Here is a 19946-nt window from a genome sequence, read left to right on the forward strand (position 1 = left end):
CATTACAAGATTGCCTGTATTCAAGTATTTAAACATATACGGTATATTAAAGTTCAGCAGAAAACAGGTAAATCATTTAAACGGGTGATGGCGGCAGGGCAGGGGGCGCTCACTGGCAACTAGTCAACCGCTTTGTTTGCCTATGCCTTAAAATGGTGCCGCTATAGGTAGGGGTCTCTTTAAATGGAGACCACTCTGTGCAGCTAAAGATGTTTCCACACTAACAGCTTAAACAACCATAAAGTTACTGAAGGAGGTTCAACTCAGGAACCATGAACATAGATTTAGACCGTTGTTAATCTAAACGTTCTGCTACACAGACTTAGGCCTGTTTTTACAGCTTTACATTTAAGTGTCTATCAGTCAACAGTTGATAACCTCAACAATTGTTGTTGAGGATGAGGATGGATTCCCTTTTGAGACTCAGGTCATGTCCACAATAGATTTTCGCTTGAAAGCACATATTTCTGTCACTCTTTTGGACGCACTGTGACGGCGTTTTCAGTCAACAAAACTTAGCTCATTAAAAACGCAGAGCAAACTGTGAAAATGGAGATTTTCGAAAACAATAGCACATTTTTTACCATTGCCGCAACAATTAAACAAACTGGAAATTAACTAAACGCAGGCGAAATTGACGCGGGTCGAAGCGTCTTACAATTTGCTCATGCAGTACACTGACGTGAGAGTTTTTAGCGTGTATGAGCAACTTTTGGAAAACAACTGAAAACTACAGTGTGGACGTGGAGCATTTTTAGTTGAAAATGTCGTTTTCTAATCTATTTGTTCGGATTTGTGTAGACATAGGCACGGTCCTCATAGCATCTCATGGAGTTTTTTCTTTTATATATCCAATCCAAATGAACTAAAAGTCTAAATTTTGCATTGACGGCATTTGTTTATGTGCTGTCGGTTTTTCCGGCGGAAAAAAGGTTAAAAAGGGCATCAAAAAGCTCAGGAAAAACTTGCCCTGTTCTCAAACCTAAAGTTGAGACTGCAGTTGTGCGAGAACAAGACATGCCTGACTGCTTTTTCTACGTTTAGAGAAGAAATAATAGTCTTTCTCAAGCTTTTTTCCTCCCTACTGTAGCTTTTAGATGCAAAACGCTAGTTAGCACTTAGGTCATGCTTCTATTACTAGCCTCATACAAATAACAATAAAAGAAAAAAACAAGAAAACAGGTGAAAATCATATAGAGTTGAATTAAAGTGTCTAATAAGGTCTATTATTAGACTGCAAACCACTGTTTTTTTGCTTGTTGTCATTTTCTTGGTCATTGCACTACAAAACAGGCCAGTGAATTAGCTAAAGGCTAGTGCTTTTTTTTCTAATCCTATGTGCAGGAAGAACTGGAGCTGATTCGAAACATTCGGTCGGTAGTCAGAGAGCAGCCATGGCACTGATCCTAATTTATTCGTGTCCATCTGGGATTTTAAATCCCCAATCATCTCCGTTCACAGTGGAAATATTTATAAAAGGCAGTACAGATACAAGTGACACTGAATGGGAACAGAAAAAGATTAAAGATATTAAGAGGATTTGTTCTCAGAGCACTGACCTGTGTAGGACCAGTCCACGTCATCGGTAAACCTGTGCTGGTCTCTCAGGTATTTGCTGCTAAAGCCCACTAGAGGAGAAAGAGAAAAAATTTGAGTGAATGTATGTGTATATATAATAATCACCAAATCACATTAGTGCATCGGCATACAAGTTAATGAGAACATCACAACATAGATGTTCAAAAGAGTGCATCGGATACAAGCCGGCATTGGTGCATCGTTTTTAAACATATTTGCATCGCAATATGTTATTTAGATTTCAGAACCGCTACCGAGGCGTGTCTTGAGAGTCACATAGAATATTAGATTACCATGGCACAGGTAGAGCTGTGTCTTAGTGGAGACAGAACAGGAAAAACAACATCTGGTTTTATTGAATCTTTTTTCTTTTTCTTTTTTTTTTGTGCTACAAAGGCATGTTTGTGAAAAGGCTATGTGTTAGAAGTCAGAAAGCACTTAAGAATAATTGCTGATTTGCTGTATGAACCAAAGAAATAAACGCAAACTAAATGTACCACATTGAATTGCATAGAATCTTTTTTTTTTCCATTGCATCTTATTGCATTGAAGTGTTGAATCAAATTGAAATCGGACTCACTGCACCATAATGGGGTGAATCACATCGCATCAGTGTGTGTGTGTGTGTGTGTGTGTGTGTGTGTGTGTGTGTGTGTGTGTGTGTGTATATATATATATGTTTTAGAGATTACAGTTTGGTATATATATATATATATACATACACAGATGTGGCTATTAAGAATGGCTCATACATAGAAGCTTCAAAATCCTCATTAGTTTGCTCTGCACGGTTTAACTCCTTTATTCTGTTACAATAAGCAACCAGATTGTTCCAGTAGTTGTTTATTTTTCTCCTTCCCACCAGCAGCAACACTTCAATTACTTGTGTAAACGAACACGCCGAATATGAATCGTTATCATTTCAATTCTCCACGAGACCTGTTGCTTTTTTTCTCCCTCGAGCTCACAGAGAAAAAACACATCACTGTCAGATTCAATGTACACTCACATACACCCTCCGCACACACACACACACACACACACACACACACACACACACAGACTGCAAAAGACATACTCTGAAAAGAAGAAATTAAATAATGGAGATCAAAAGGCAAAGAACAATCGTTCTGAAATCTGTGGCATCAATTGTAAATCGATTTGAGATGAATTATATACCAGAGGGTGAAAAAAGGACTCTTTCGAGATGATGAGGAGGTAGTAACTTGTGTTTTTACGGCGTCTGGATCTAAAGGTACTCAGTTTAAATCGCAGACACACCAAGCTGCCACTCCTCGGCCACTGAGCAATGGTGTAAATGCAAAGCACTGCTTCAAAATCTTTGGTTCAGATCATGAAAATGTCCGTTCTTTCGATCTCCGGTTCAAAATTATTTATACATTCTTAATCGTTATCCATATCTACCAAGAAAAAAGACATGTTTAAACAATTACACCAATAAAACTGTTTTAGAGATTACAGTTTGGTACAGTTTTCTGGTCATTCGCTGACTAAATGTTTAAAGACAGCTGATTGGTTGTTGTATTTAGTATCTGATGGTGGTGACTACATCTAGAGCTCGACCGATCGATTTAATTTTTTTAATTATTTTGTACTGCAAATTAGGCTGATTATTAGCCAGGCACGTCTAACGCAACAAAACGTTTGTGTGAGAGAACGTAACTCTCCTATACCACCAGGTGGCAGGAGTCTGCATTCGCCATCTTTACACCTGCCTTGATTGTTATTAACAGATTCCTGTTGTTTCTTTTCAATCATTTCTGCTAAGTTGCACAGACAAGAACATGAATGACAACGTGTTTGTGAGTTCTCTTTTCACCCCACCGTTGTTTGCTTTCGTGGATTTTTTTCTCGCGCGTGCTGATGCGCTAAGCTGAATAGCCAATTTTCTTTCTCGCTGACGGGCTCCGCCTCCAATTAAAAATGCAAAAGCGGTCGAAATACAGTTGACGCTCTCCGACTAGAGCCAACGGTGCGAAACATAAATCTAAAGCTGACTGATACTTAAAAATCACCGGACGTTGTCACATAACCGAACACCGATTTGGTGTTTCCAGGGCTTTAAGACTTTAAGGTAAATATAATGCTAGTTTTGCAGAGGGAATGAGAGTAACTTTTAAGAACTGTATTGTTAGCGATCCTTAAACTAGCTATAGACTCTAAAACCAATACCATCTAACAAATGCACTGACTTGAGATGCTTGTGTTGTTCAATAAATGTTTAATTTAAGCAATTTTCTGTATCACATCTTATTAATGAACTGTTTCATTCTATGAGATGAAGAAAAGAACAAACAAAATCAGCTAAACATTACGGGCCAAAAATTCGGCATCATATCTCCGCTATAAACTGCTTTGATTTCTAAATATCGGCAGTATTTAGAAACTGAATATTCGACCTCCTTCACCTTCATTTCTAAGACGATCGAAGACACAAAGCGAGACTCCGCCCACAATCTACGCAATAATTCTTTGTTCCCAGACAGTTGTCAGTACCCAGAAACTCACATATCACACTATTATTAGGAATAAAAATTGCATTAATTCCCAGTTCAGAATAAATTATTTTTTTGTCTTTGCTATGTTTGAATGACTGAAATTTGCAATGACTGGCACCCAAAAAAAAATCTGTAAGTTTTTTCCACAATCTAACTGAACCCAAGCTAGCATTGTGAAGATTTATGAAATAAGTCATGTATTAAATATTTTTGGAAATCAACAACTGCGACAACACGGTAAATTGCTCACTTACATGGTCCAGTGATGCTGAACGTCTTAGGGCAATCTAGGGTCAGCCTAGGTTCAGGTTATGTTGCAATGTTGCAACAATGATGGGACTACTGTATACTGAATATACTGAGTAAAGATTACCTCAAAATAATACTGGAGTAAAAGCAGAGTAGATACCTAACTGTCACCAATTCCAATACGACTTATTACAAGTCTTTGAGTATCTGATTTGAACAGTACTTAAGTATTTGACTCATACCGAACGTATACAACTGTATACATTTTATTGATTTATGAAACACAAATCAAATTATACAACTAAAACACTGTATTAACAACATTTAGATCAACACAACAGCCTATTTCACATGTAGGAATGAAGCAATTCGGTCAACAAAAAGACAAAATGGTAAAGCGATCTTTTAAAACAGTATCTTCAATTAACCAATAGAATTACAGTATCATGTAATTATGCAAATATTCAGAGCTGATTGCAAAATTGGTCCATGTCAATTCAAATACAGTGGAGGAAATGTAGTCAAGGTGCGAGTTCAAGTTGCTCATATCTTTGCTACTTAGTAAAAATAGAAAGTAAGAAAAATTTGTACAGTACAGTAACAAAGTCCATTTAGTCCAAAACTTTACACCATTGAATAAATGTATAGAGATTTATAAAATGATGAAAATTTATTCATTTACAATTACTTTTCTTCAACTATTTATCTCTGTAAAGCTGCTTTGCACGCTTAGCAATGTTCATAGTAAAAGGTGCTTTACACATTACACATGAAATTGACAGTGAAATCGAACCGAATTGGAGCATTGTGTAAACATTGGATCATTGTGTGCATTTAATTTGATTCTAATTTCAATTTATTACAAGAAAGATTGTGAAATTATCCCAGTTAACTTCGAATTCAATTGCTGAATCACATACTGTATAAACAGGAACATGAACCAGAACCAGAACTGGAAAAATGCAAGGCCAGTCTGGAGTCAGCTCCTGGTTGCTGCTGTTCAAAGGAAAGTCGCTTTAAAGTAATTGTGTGGATTAGTCACAAAAAGCCGTGTTCTCAATATCACAGACTTCATACCGCACGTGACCCAAAGGCTTAAGCTTCGTCACTGTTGGTGGGAAACACCTGTTGTACATGGCGACCAAAAAGCTCTACGCTTCCACAAAGCTAATTGAATTATGTTTTCTAAATTCGTTCCGAAAAACCTTTGTTGTGACAAAAAGGTTGTGCTAGTTTATGAATCATGTAACGAATCAATACATATCTCCTCTCTTTTAACCAGTTAATATGCCCCGAATATCAATTCAAGACAAATCGTTCAGAAAAAAAGATCAAGAACAATATTAAACGCACTCGCGAGATTTTCCTGCGCCTCCGTTTACTGGTTCGTTGCTGCAGTAAAATGATTTAAAAGCGCCATAGAAATAAAGCTAATTGGAAAACCTGCAAGTGAAATTCAAGTTATATTAGAAATACACATATCTAAGTTTATACCTTTTTTTCAATGACATCAAATGTATGAAGCTTTTCAACGTTAAATGAAACAGCACTGACTCTTCTTTCTGCCTGTAAATTCAGCCACAAGGCTTAAACTTTGGAAAAGCTATGCCAAACTAACTTCTTTGATCAATTTCTTTAATTCCTGATCATTTCCCTGACCAATGTAAAGTCATTAAGGAATTCTATTTATTTATATATCATATTTATGATCGCATGGCTTTTAATCAAAATATTTCATTTATTGTTAATTAGCTTTTATTTGTCTAAAAGAGTTTTAATCCAAACTTTTGACAATTTCTATCCATCCATCCACCCTGAAGAGTCTTAATATCTGTCTGTTTATGCGATGCATCTCTTACAATGTATCAACAGTCGACACGATTTCTGGGTCTCATGCGACAACAGAGGCACAAATACAAAATAAAAAATAAAAAGGAATCCAATTAAATAAAAAAATTGTTTAAATCGATGATTGAACATGATTGATTTATAAATATAGAAAAGAAGGAATGTGACGCATCGATTTGAAAAAATAAAACATATTTGCATCGTAAATAAAATGTATTTATATACAATTATTAGTAGATGCTACTATACTTTTATTACTTAGAAAGTGACCAATAATTTATGACCGGTATTTTCTATTTAGATCGAAAAAAAAAAAAGCACCAATGCTGCTTCGTGAATGTCAGACCAACATTATGGAGACGGAGGCGTTTCACACAGTTCCCTCCAAAGGCAGGGAGAGCAAATTACACTATCCCTACACATAGAATACAGATTAACATGGCAGAGGTAGAGCTGCATCTTCCTGGAGACAGAACAGGAAGGTTTTTTTTCTTTTTTCTTTTGTACTACAAAGGCCTGTTTGTAAAAGGGTCATGTGCTAGAAGTCAGAAAGCACTTAAGGACAGTGAAACATCTGTTCCATATTGAAGTGAATTGCTGTTTTTTTTTTTTTTTTCATTGCATCGAAACGCATTTCGATCGAAATCGGATCGCACCCCATCGTAACAGGGTGGGATCGTACCCCATTGCATGGGTAGTTGCTGTATATGTATCTTTTATGTATCGTAACGTTTACTATGCGTCTAAATGTATAACGTGTACTCACGTAAACCAGAAGGGAAATGTGAAGAGAACGTGATGAGATGAGCGAATTTTTTTTTTTTGTCCTAATGAATAGTGAGCAAAGAGCCTTCATGCACACAAGGACACTTTCGGATATACAAATGTGCTGGAAATGGATACAAGCACAAAGAATTTTGGTTATCCGTTTTAATTAAAAAGAAGAAGAAGCTGTAAAAAGACTCTGTGGAAAATGTCTTCATTGAAACCCCTTTCCAGAAAATCACTCTGGCGTTACAATGAAATGCTGCTAAACCCAGCATCAGAACTGCATCCCAGCATCCTAACAGGTTCTGATAGCATGTCCGTCTTTACTGCTCATTCAGGAAAGTACCAATCACAGCGAACTGAAGTAAGGGGAAGTAAGCGCAGGTATTTAAACTTTGAACGCCATTGTTTCAAAAGATTAGTTTTATGGCTCTAATCATTTACGAACAAAAGATTTTTTTTTTTTTTCCACAGCAGCCCCGTCTGTGTTTTTCTTTTTCTCTTTAGGGATTTCCATAGCGGGAGGCAGATTTGGAGCACTAAGGTTTTTGCGATTCAATGCAATTGAATTGCGATGTTTTTGCGATTGTTTTTGCGATGAAAAAATATGATGCTACGCAATTCAACATGGTATAGAAAAAAGAAACGAAACCTTCCTGTTCTGTCTGCAGGAAGATGCAGCTCTACCTCTGCCATGTTAATCTGTATTCTTGCTGCATCCGCAAAGCTAACAGCATTGTGGACGACCCCACACACCCGTCACACACACTCTTCACCCTCCTGCCATCAGGAAAGTGGTTCCAAAGCATTCGGGCCGTCACATCCAGACTGTGTAACAGCTTTTTCCCGCAAGCCATCAGGCTTCACAATACACAGAACTGAATTGGAACTCATACACACACACACACACACACACACACACACACACACACACACACACACACACACACACTCACTCAAATGTGTGTTACCGAACTGTACAACCTGAACTTAACACACACTCATTACTCATCTCAATCCATTCCACCATCATTTATTTATTATTTATACTTGACCATATTACACTGTTTACATTCTTTTTTTTTCACCTCTTGACTGTTGCTACTGCTGTTTTTTGCACCGCATTGTGTTTGTTTACATAAACTTATATACTTCATAGTCTTTTATATTCAGAGTATACAGTAGGTTTACTGGTCGGCGCTATCTTATGTTATGTGTATTGTCCCACATGTCTTGTGTTGTCTTGTGTTGTCTGTCTGTCTGTACTATTGTCTGTCTGTCTGTTTGTCTTTCTGTACTGTTGTCTGTCTATCTGTCTGTCTGTCCCGTTGTCTGTCTGTCTGTACTGTTGTCTGTCTGTCTGTCTGTCTGTCTGTCTGTCTGTACTGTCTGTCTGTACTGTTGTCTGTCTGTCTGTCTGTACTGTTGTCTGTCTGTCTGTCTGTCTATACTGTTGCCTGTCTGTACTGTTGTCTGTCTGTCTGTCTGCCTGTCTGTTCATCTGTACTGTTGTCTGTCTGTCTGTACTGTTGTCTGTCTGTCTGTCTGTACTGTTGTCTGTCTGTCTGTCTGTCTGTACTGTTGTCTGTCTGTCTGTACTGTTTGTCTGTACTGTTTTTCGTCTGCACTGTTTGCACTCGGTTGCACTCGATGCACTTTATGTAGCTTTATGTTATGTGTTGTAGCTCTATGTTGTTTAATGTAGCACCAAGGTTCTGGAGGAACATTGTATCGTTTTTTTTTTTACTGTGTACTGTGTACCACTGTGTATAGTAGCAGTTGCGGTGCGTCATGTTCACGTAGCAGCGGTGGCGCTAAGAGAACACGATTGAGAAATGGTTTAGCGAAGAGAAATCGATCTACATATCAAATATTGGTCATAAATAATTGGTCACTTTGTGAATAAGAAGTATAGCGCAGCTACTAATGATCATATATAAATAAATCATTTTTTGTCTGATGCAGATACATTCAAAACGATATAAATGGCAATTACAAATACAATTAAAGGGACGTGAATTGGTTGTCATTGCACTTTGGTATGAGGATGTATGTGACCAATAAACAACCTTATACTTTTATAAAAAAGGTGTTATGTTCTCTCTTTTTTTCTCGCTCTCTCTTTCTGTCTGTCCCTCTCTGTCCTAAGATTAGGGTTAACAGACCGGCCTTTTGGCTTAAGGACTTAAAAGCTTCACATCACAGGAACCGAAAAACCTTTCTAGTATGCGTGTGTGTGTGTGTGTGTGTGTGTGTGTGTGTGTGTGTGTGTGTAAAAGAAAGTGCTATGGATAGCCTTTCGAGTGACCATGTGATTTAATTATTGAGAATGAGTATGTACATCCGCTATGCGTTACAGACCAGCTGTTAGCATAAGTGTCAGAGGTCATGTGACAGCCAATAAGCACAAGAAAGCGGTGCTAGGTGCTGAAAGTGATAACGCCTAATAACAGCTGTGAGACTTTTTAGAAACAGCACCATGATCCCTTACCTCAAAAACCATGACATTAGATTCGCTCTCACGGCTTAAAGCCTGTAAATCACGCGCTCGAGTGTTGCCCATGCCCCGTGTGGCGGATTTGAAGGGGATAAAAAAAAGACCCTGGAAAAAAATCGAGTTGTCATGTATAGAAGGGTATTTTCTTTCTGAATACTGTATATGAAGCGCTTGATTAAGCGCCTGGCATTTTCAGTGTTATTTAGGGTAAACTTTCAGTTTTTAACATCTCGTTCCAGGAAGGAGAAAAAAAGTTGACGCTGCAAACAGCCATCCGAAATGTCAGCATGTGGAAGTAGTGTGTGTGTGTGTGTGTGTGTGTGTGTGTGTGTGTGTGTGTGTGTGTGTATATATATACAGTGAGCCTTCCAGCACTTAAGAGCACCAGATGATCTTTAACACTTTTTTATCAGAGCATATCCGACAGGGAGCAGGTCTCTAATCATCATGCAGGACATGCCAAAGGAAACTCCTTGACAACACACAGGGTCGGTTGTGGCGCTTTGCCACTGGAACTTTCTCCACTGCCTTGTCCATCACCATGGTCACAAGAACAGCCCCCTCTGTGATTTCCTTTTATCCCTCCACTTGGGTTCACTACTTAGTAACAGACCTATTGTTCGCCACGTCTCACTGACCCGGCCACTTTTTTTTTTTTTTGCTTTTGAAAGCACTACATTCATGAAATGGCATTATTTTGACCATCACTTTAGCAATAAATAAAAAAAAAGAGAACAGGTTGTGACACGTCCTTATTTACAGACGCCGTCTAGATCCTTCCTGACATTAACCCCGCCAGGCTCTCGTGCCAAAGCGCTCAAAGACAAGCAGTCAGCAGTTAAACTTAGATACAGAACAACTTCCTGTAGTCAAGTAGCTCTCAATAACTTTCTTTTTTTTTTGCATTCAAGCGTTTAAATTGCAATGAAGATTGAATTTTGCACAAAAAAACCCTATTATTAGTAATTGTCATTCTTTTTTCCATTTTAATTCAATTGAGTTTATTCTTATGGTGCTTTTAACAATGAAAATTGTCCCAATTCAGCTTTATAAAAAAAATTGATTTATAATTTACTGTATAAATTCAATCGCTTTTATTTGTACAGTGCTTTCAACAATGATAAAGTGCTACTAAAGGAAGTTCGTTTCTTATCATTGTAAGTTTGTAAATCAGTCCGTAGAAGTTTATCACTTAAAAGTGTATCCCTAATGAGTGACCCAGTGGCCAGGTATTAGGATGAAACCTTGAGAGGAACCAGACCCAAAAGAGAACCCATTGTCATCTGGGTGACACGGAATGACCATTTATTGCAGTTCCATCATTGAGTTTTTATCAACTGTTCACTGAATCCAAACTCTTCATGACAACTGTAGACCTATTCATTTGTAGCAGACTACAGTCCAAATCTACCTTAATCCTGAGGTAAACCCTCTACAGTATCCTCATGGATCTTAGGGCTGTTCATGTAGAACTATCCTCAGGTACAGTGAGTGGTCAGGTTGGGCGTAAAAAGAAAAAGACAGGATCGCTGGTACCTCAGAAAGTTTTTTAATAATAGTTGTCATAATGTTTGAAGGTCTACTGAACGCGGCACGTTGTCTCTAATTTGTTGTAGCTAATGTTAGCTAGCAGCAAACAAAAACAATCTGTGGTGCTTATTTAGTTCATGGCATGCCTTGATCATAAAAACGTCCTACGGAACACTCCTTTTCCCTCCATAACTCAATACTTTTTCTCTGAGATGGTTTAAAGTCGTCCCGCTATTTGCATGATCAGTTTCGGAGCTCAGTTTCGGAGCTCCGATTGGTTCTCGGTTTGACGGACATCGTAGGAGGAGGACTCACACTGCAGGAAAGAGTTACTACAGTTACTGAAGTAAACAATCATATACCACCTATGCCATATATATATATATATATATATATATATATATATATATATATATATATATATATATATATATATTATATTATTATATGTTTTATAACATGCGAACTGGCTGCACGCACAGTCACAGGTGGCACCTTCATAAGTCAGTGTGCCAAAAAGACATCGTCCTGTTTACACGTTTTTTTGGTTTTGAGTCTGGTTCCTCTCGAGGTTTCTTCCGCATGCCATCTCTAGTCGCTCATTAGGGACAAACTGACACTTATAAGGAACAAATGTATACATTCTTTTAATATCTGTGTAAAGCTGCTTTGAGTCACTGTCAATTATATTGAATTGAAATGAAAGTAGTGATCTATTAGAACTCTGGTTGAATCATTAATTGCAGTTCTCCACTCTTCTGCTCATTAGACCTTTATAAGGAGAGAGTCTTCTACTGTTGCACCCACACACACAGTAAGAACCCTTACCCTACACCCACACACACCACAACAATGGGCCACAGCTCCTTATTTAACGCTCTGTTTTTACTCCGAAGAAGCGAGGAACTGTAAGCTTTTTTTATCATGCTGTAAATTATTACAAATTTAAATGGAGTGAAGAAAAAGCTCAACAAAATTATAAATATTTACTACAGATACTATAGAAAATATTACATACAGTCACAGTGTACAAATACTTTCATACTGTCCGACCCTACAATTAAATATACAGTAATTGATTTCCGTATCGAACGCCTTCTGTACGAAAAAAAAAAACTCTCTATATTTCCCTGCATGCAAAGTTCTGGAAATATGCCAGAAGCTGAATTTAATACCGCTGGCCTTTCTAGAGCTTGTCCAGCTTTGTTCGGACTGAGCGCTCCCATTTAAACAGATTGTATTTCTCAGGCAGGAAAAAAATTATCTTTAGTCAAGTCGCTGCACTTTAAACCAGCGACAAGGGGTTGTGCGCACGAGGCTTTCCGGAATAAAAAAAGAAAGGAAAAAGGAAAGAAAGAAAAAAATGGTTGCCTTAGGTCCGTGTCAGGTCTTCCAGAGATGCTGCTCAGTGTGGAATATGGCATTTAAAAAATTCAAGAGCATGTTTCATAACACTGGTTGATGCTGCCAAGGCAACAGATGTAGTGCACGTCGGTTTTCATCGGTATCATGAAGCTTCTAGTGCCGGGGTAAAAAGCCTCTTCTGTGGGAAATCAAATGCAAAGCTCGACTGAAACGCAAACCCGGGTTAAGCAATGTGCATTTATCATTGGTGTGTTGAACTGACATGGTTTGCCAATATTTTAGTCATTTGTGGCTGGAAAAACTTCAATTTACATTCAAACAATCAGAGGAGGAACTTATGATTTTCCATCACAAATCCAAAATCTACAAGCGGAGCTGCTGACGATCAAATTCTGTTGAGGTGACATGGATTGTAAAGGCAGGTCATTCTCGCACCGGCTAATAATAATAATAAGACGAGCTACTATGCTCTCGGTGCTTAGTCTCCCGTATCCCCTGTTTTGCTTTTGCCGAATACGACCGTAAGCTCTCCTTATGTAGTTTATTTCAGGCTGCGAATGTTCGCTTCATGCTGCCAAAACGCATTTAGGAGCATGTGAAGGCCAGAAAACTGCACTCGTTTTCGATCTCTTTATCAGATCCGGCCTCTTTCTTTGAGAGAAACGCTCCAATACGAGTGCGACAAATTTAGCTTGGTTCGTCACCCTGTATACAGTGGGCAGACTGAATTCTCGATTCTGATTGGCTGGAAGGAGTAGCTTCATTAAAACACCATTCGAATCGAATGCACTACCTTAGCGGTAAACATAGTAACGTAGAGTCATTAGTAAAAATGTTTGGCATGGTATATAACTAATATGGTGAACTAATAAGGCTGTTCAAATGGGAAATCGAATGAAAAGCGGCACAAGGAGTTAACACCAACAGCTTCATTATTACTAGTACTTACTTACATTACTGTATGTGAGGTGGTCGCTTGGTGCTTAACGATTTGAAATGCGAGATTTCGTCTACCAAATGCTACAAAAAAGGTGATCTCAAAGATTTTACGAAGCTTGGGTAGGAGCGCAGGGTCAGCCATGCCACAGCGCCCCCTGGAGCACAGACGGTTAAGGTCCTTGGTCAAACGCCCAAGAGTGGCAGCTTGGCGATACTGGGGCTCGAACCCCTGACTTTCCGATCAGTAACCAAAAGCCTGTAAATTCTTTTAAGAAAAAGAATGTAAATTGCAAGATTTTCATTCGTCACAAACAACAGTGATACGCGGAATACAACTTGCGGTGAAACGTAAATCCGATTGGCCGATTAGAAATTGTGCGTTAAGTAAAAAATCTGAGAGAATATCAGGAAAAAAATGACGTTAGAGAAGATAAAAAAAAAATATATCATATTAGCGATAAGGTAATATTTAGCAAAAGGAGTAGCAATGATTATGACAATGTAAGGTGTGCAAATGCAGAGTGAAGAATTATGGGATAGTTTTGTGTTGAGAAATCTGATGGCTTGTGGGAAGAAGCTCCTCCTAAGCCGGATCAGATTTGACAAAGCGCTTGCCTGATAGCGGCAGACTGAACAAATGATCAATATTTGGCATGCTCTTTGTTTAATAACTATTTATTAAAATTTATTCAAATTAAATGTACAGTAATTGTACGACCCTACTTCACCTCGGAATACGATTTAAAGCAGAATTCTAGTGAACTCCATAACGGGTGGTCATTCACCTCCAGATTGTTCCTCACGAATTTCAGCTGCATCGGTAAGTGACCTTCATTAAAAGTGCTTGCAAATTACTGCTGCAACAAGCGCATTATTCATTATTAGGGTTTCTGTAGGTTTCACAAAATTCAATTTAAGGCCCTTTGAAATCCGATTGGCTGTTGAACGTTGCTCTCATTTGTAGTCATGATCCAGCAAAGTATATTTGCTAAAAGAACGAACTAGAAAATCATGGAAACTAACAAAACAAAAACATTTGAAAGCGTTTCAATGAGGCAGCGTTATGTGGACGTCAGACCTAAAGGCCTAAAATGTAGATTTTCACAGTTTTTTAAGTAGACTTTTTAAAACTTTGTGGAAAAACTGTTCCCACACTGCGGCTAGATCACATCCACTGATAAATCCATGTTATGGTTCTCCGGTTTTCCCATTCCAACCCATTCAGTAAAGCCCAAACTGAATTATCCAGGTTCCTCTTTAAAATCAAATGTTTGAAAAGGTCAGGCTAATGCAACATGGCATGATTTGTGCTCAGTGAGACAGATGCTCCATGATGCCTTCCAAGCCCTTATACTTCTCGCTCATACTTTTCCTACGGCCGTGTAATCGATGGTTCACTGAATAATAAATCTGCAGCCGTGTACACAGTGGGACCATGTGACAGCTCGAAAACACACACTGAGAGCACAGCTGCCATCAGGAGTCTTCCACACCAGGCAAATCAGCAGTAAGCCGAGAATGGAGACATCCGGATAGCGGAATATTCTTACTGACCTGATTTTTTTCCTCAGACGACACAATTTTTTTTTTAATTCAAGTGTTAATAGCAGACACTAATGAGCAGATGGTAGCAGATGCTTTACTTCATTCCAGCAGATGGCATTAACACTATGAGATCCTGCCACCAGGCAAATAAAACACACCATTGCCACTAAATCAAATAGGTTTAAGACCCGGACAGCGATTTTCTCATTGGTCACACTGCTGTCACCCAGGCTGCCACCTGACCAAATGAAAACCTGCACATCCATCTGAACAGAGATAACTGTTTCCTCCGCTAACAAAAGTGCACAAACAGGCCGGGAATTCCCACACGTTGGAATTGGAATGAAACACTGCCTGTAACATTAAAGTCAGGGAACTTATAAGTCAGGGGACAACTGGCGGCTCGGCTGACATTTGGCCAGCTGGACAGGACGTCATCGGCTCGTGCACAAAACAGCTCACACTCACCAATACTACATTTTATACACAAATCCGTATGCTGATTTTTCAACTTTTTTTTTGCCAATAATGAGAAAAGATTTGTTTCCTGAAAATGACTTCAGATTTTCCCCTTGAGCATGCAACAGTCCATAACACTGGCAAAGACAACAGGTTTATTTCAATCCCACACATTAAACAGCTGGAAAACCTTAAGAACATACAATGCAAACAGTTTGATACAGGCGTGAGAGCAGCGTGGAGGCTTTCACACACCGCCTCATTTATAAAACACACACACACACAAAAAACAACAACAGTTGTACAGTAGTAGTGGAAGCATGATTATTTACAGTGATGTCATTTCTCGAGTGAACAAGTAAAGCTTTGCGATGCAGATCTCGAGGACAACCTGGAAGCTGTTATATTGAGATGTTCAGGTTCAATTACAGGATGTTCTCGAGATGAAAAGCTTCCAAAATTAATTAAAAAAAAAGAAGTAACAAAAATAAACGCATTAGAGATTTGAACGAATGGAAAAAATACATAGAACATGTGCACAAGTTGGAAAAGATGTGCAACCAGGATTTTATATATATATATATATATATATATATATATATATATATATATATATGACAAATGTCATTGTTTAAAAAATTTTAAAAATAAATGAAACATGATATTTTAAGAAAAATAAAATAAACCTGTCAGATTGGAAGGTTTGAAGATTAAGCTGCATTACACAACATTTTTTTTGTTTTTGCAATAATAATAATAATAATGATAATAATAATAATAATAATAAGTGGATCCAATGATGCATGAAGGTATTGAACTGAAGGCAGAGATCCTGCGTCTTCACCTCTGTATATTCCAGATGCACAGCTTCTTACCTGCTGAATGCATGATGAACAGCTGAGAAATCAGAAGGTAAAGGCTGATTTTTATCCCAGACATTGTCCAGTGGTCGGGATGGATGTCTGGCGATTGCATGAAGACCCTGAACGTAGGAACGGTGGGTTGCATGTGAGGAGGATGCTACAGTTCCATGTCGATCCTCTTTCTCTCTCTCTCGCTCTCTCTCTCTCACACACACACACACACACACACACACACACACACACTCTCTCTTTCTCACTCAGTATTCATCTCCACGCAGTAAAATCCACAGGCTCGCTCATTATGGAGCGCCAATCGGCTCATAAACACGGATCCTACTCTACAGTCACAGGGTTTTTTCCCCCACATCCTATAGGAAACTCATTGATATGCTTCGATGGTTTTAGTTAGGTTTAATTGAATCTGGAGATCGATTGCCAATAATTAAAACTGTCCTGAGGTCCACATTATTTTTATTTACAGTTGTGTTCAAAATTATTCAACCCCCACTGAAATTGATTGTTTTGGTTGGTTTTACATTGATTATGATCATTCAGTCATCCTGCTTACAATTAAATCAAAGAGGCACATGTAGGTCAGACAAATATAACATAACATTTATAATGAAATAACCACAAATGTCTTTTCTGAGCTCACATCATTATCAGTTTTATTCAACCCCCAAGTGACATTCAATCTTAGTACTTAGTACAACATCCTTTTACAGTTATAACAGCTTTTAAACGTGAAGCATAGCTTGACACAAGTGTCTTGCAGCGATCTACGGGTATCTTCGCCCATTCATCATGGGCAAAAGCCTCCAGTTCAGTCACATTCTTAGGCTTGCACTGCAACTGCTTTCTTTAAGTCCCACCAGAGGTTCTCAATCGGATTTAAGTCTGGTGACTGCGATGGCCACTTCAAAATGTTCCAGCCTTTAATCTGCAACCATGCTCTAGTGGACTTGGAGGTATGCTTGGGATCATTGTCCTGTTGAAAGGTCCAACGTCTTCCAAGCCTCAGGTTTGTGACGGACTGCATCACATTGTCATCCAATATCTCCTGGTACTGAAGAGAATTCATGGTACCTTGCACACGCTGAAGCTTCCCAGTACCTGCAGAAGCAAAACAGCCCCAAAGCATGATTGACCCCCCGCCATGCTTCACAGTAGGCAAGGTGTTCTTTTCTTCATAGGCCTTGTTCTTCCTCCTCCAAACATAGCGTTGATCCATGGGCCCAAACAGTTCTAATTTTGTTTCATCAGTCCACAGAACACTATCCCCAAACTTCTGTGGTTTGTCCACATGACTTTTGGCATACTGCAGTCAACTCTTCTTATTCTTTGGGGACAGCAAGGGGGTGCGCCTGGGAGTTCTGGCATGGAGGCCTTCATTACGCAGGGTGCGCCGTATTGTCTGAGCAGAAACTTCAGTACCCACATCTGACAAATCTTTTCTCAGTTCCTCAGCAGTCACACGGGGACTTTTCTCCACTTTTCCGCTTCAGGTAGCGCACAGCAGTCGAAGTCAGGATCTTCTTTCTGCCACGACCAGGTAGCGTTTCAACAGTGCCCTTTGCCTTGAATTTGCGAATGATGCTTCCTATGGTGTCTCTTGGTATGTTTAACATCTTTGCAATCTTCTTATAGCCATTGCCCTTCCTGTGAAGAGTAATCACCTGTTCTCTTGTCTTCCTGGACCATTCTCTTGACCTCACCATGTTTGTAACCACACCAGTAAATGTCTAGAAGGAGCTGAGTATCACAGTCATTTTAAAGCTGCCTAATTGGTGCTTATTAGGCTTTATTGCTGCTCCCTGATATCCACAGGTGTTTTCAATACCTGATTGAAAACACTTCATTGAACCTCTGTTCTTCAGAGTGGTAGTCTTTAAGGGGTTGAATAATTATGTCAATGAAGAATTCACAAAAGAAACATTTACTACTGTATTACAAAACTAATTGATGTCATTTTAGTTGCATATGGTTCTTTAAGAAGTCCTTGTAGGATTTCATTCTGAATACAATTACAAATGTACACTAAATTCCCTAAAACCATTTACAGCATTGGGGGTTGAATAATTTTGAACACAACTGTATTTTTTTCATTCTGCGCAGCTGAATCGAGCGTATATCGCTTTCAGAGCTCAAACATTGAGATCTTCTCCGTGGATTGTTCCGTATCAGATTTTATTTTCAAGACTGATTGAAATTTATTTTCTTTCCATTTTACTGACTTTTGTGTTATTTTTGCCTGTGCCAATTTTCCCCCTGCACTAGTTTCAGCCGCATTTTTTTTTTTCTGTGCATCGATAAATGAAGACCAAACGCTATCCCTAGCAAAGAAAACTGCAGATAAACAAGGCTGGGAAAGATTTTGGAAAAGGTAAAAAAAAAAATAAAAAATAAAAAAAAAGCAGAAATTGCAGAAGGCTTCAAGACAAACATCATTAGGAAAGCTAAATTTAAAAGAAAATGCCAAGGATGCTAGTTTAGTGGTTTTAAGGCAGTGGATTCTGGATCAGAAGGTTGTGAGTTTAAATCCCAGCACCACCAAGCTGCCACGGCTGCCTCTTTTTTGTAAGTCAGTCTGGATAACGGCGTCTGTCACATGCCATAAATGTAAATCCTATTTAAATGATAAGTTCATTGCAACAGTCGTTTCTTATCATCCAGGCCCACTTTAGGTAACATGTGATTCAGGGCTTTTACTTATTCTGCAATTATGGTGAGTTAAGTACCTCTTAATACCATAACTACGATGCCACGGCATATAGAAAGCATCAATATTGTAGAGAAACGCAGTGTAACAGAGCGCTGTATCACAGGCCGGAATCTCCTACAGCCAGAATTATTGGCTTTACTAAAGGAAGAAACAATTGATGAACACAATTCAACAAGTCTCCTTTTACTGCAGCCACAGCTGCACCATTCGCATAAGCATTGATTAGCAGAAGCTTCTGACAGCCATTGCAGAAAAAAAGAAATAAAAAATAAACAGTTATTTAAAACCCAGCCATTATGGATGCACAAGCCAGTGCACTCTTAGTGCCGGTCCCAAGCCCGGGTAAATGGGGAGGGTTGCGTTAGGAACGGCATCCAGCGTAAAATATGTGCCAAATCAAATATGCGGATCACAAATGAGAATTTCATACCGGATCGGTCGCCCGGGTTAACAACGACCGCCACAGGTATCGTTAGCCGACAGGGTACCGGTGGAAATTGGGCTACTGTTGGCCGAAGGAGGAGAAGTAGAGGAGGAAGACGTCTACAGAGACGGCAGGGAAAGGAGCAGTGCAGGAGAGTGGAGGTTCGGGTTGGTACTTTAAATGTTGGTACTATGACGGGTAAAGGGAGAGAGGTAGCTGATATGATGGAGAGAAGAAAGGTAGATATGCTGTGTGTTCAGTAGACCAAGTGAAAAGGGAGTAAGGCCAGGAACATTGGAGGTGGATTTAAACTGTTTTATCATGGTGTGGATGGAAAGAGAAATGGTGTAGGGGTGATTCTGAAGGAAGAGTACAGTAAGAGTGTAGTGGAGGTGAAGAGAGTTTCTGATAGGGTGATGATCGTGAAGGTGGAAGTTGAAGGGATGATGGTGTACCTAGGAAAGAACGATTGGTGATTGGGGCAGACTTTAATGGGCATGTAGGTGAAGGGAACAGAGGTGATGAGGAGGTGATGGGAAGGTATGGTTTTAAGGAGAGGAATGTGGAAGGGCAGATGGTGGTAGATTTTGCTAAAAGGATGGAAATGGCAGTGGTGAACACTTATTTTAAGAAGAAGGAG

The 19946-nt window shown here is 39.0% G+C and overlaps 1 protein-coding gene across 3 annotated transcripts in view; it reads right to left on the minus strand.

Moving 5' to 3' along the window:
* The window catches only part of ptprz1b (protein tyrosine phosphatase receptor type Z1b), a 62695-nt gene extending 46281 nt beyond the window's left edge, over positions 1–16414 (minus strand). Inside the window, exons 1-2 of one of the 3 annotated variants that reach the window (XM_046874072.1) lie at positions 16173–16414; positions 1560–1628 (exon numbers count right to left, since the gene is read on the minus strand). In XM_046874072.1, the coding sequence (XP_046730028.1) occupies positions 1560–1628; positions 16173–16305 (202 nt within the window). In that variant the 5' untranslated portion in view covers positions 16306–16414. The remainder of the gene's footprint in view (positions 1–1559; positions 1629–16172) is intronic. The other 2 variants (XM_046874071.1, XM_046874073.1) reach the window with 2 other exon arrangements.
* Positions 16415–19946: the final 3532 nt, after the last annotated feature.

The sequence above is a fragment of the Silurus meridionalis genome, chromosome 18 (assembly GCF_014805685.1).
Source record: "Silurus meridionalis isolate SWU-2019-XX chromosome 18, ASM1480568v1, whole genome shotgun sequence".
Lineage (NCBI taxonomy): Eukaryota > Metazoa > Chordata > Actinopteri > Siluriformes > Siluridae > Silurus > Silurus meridionalis.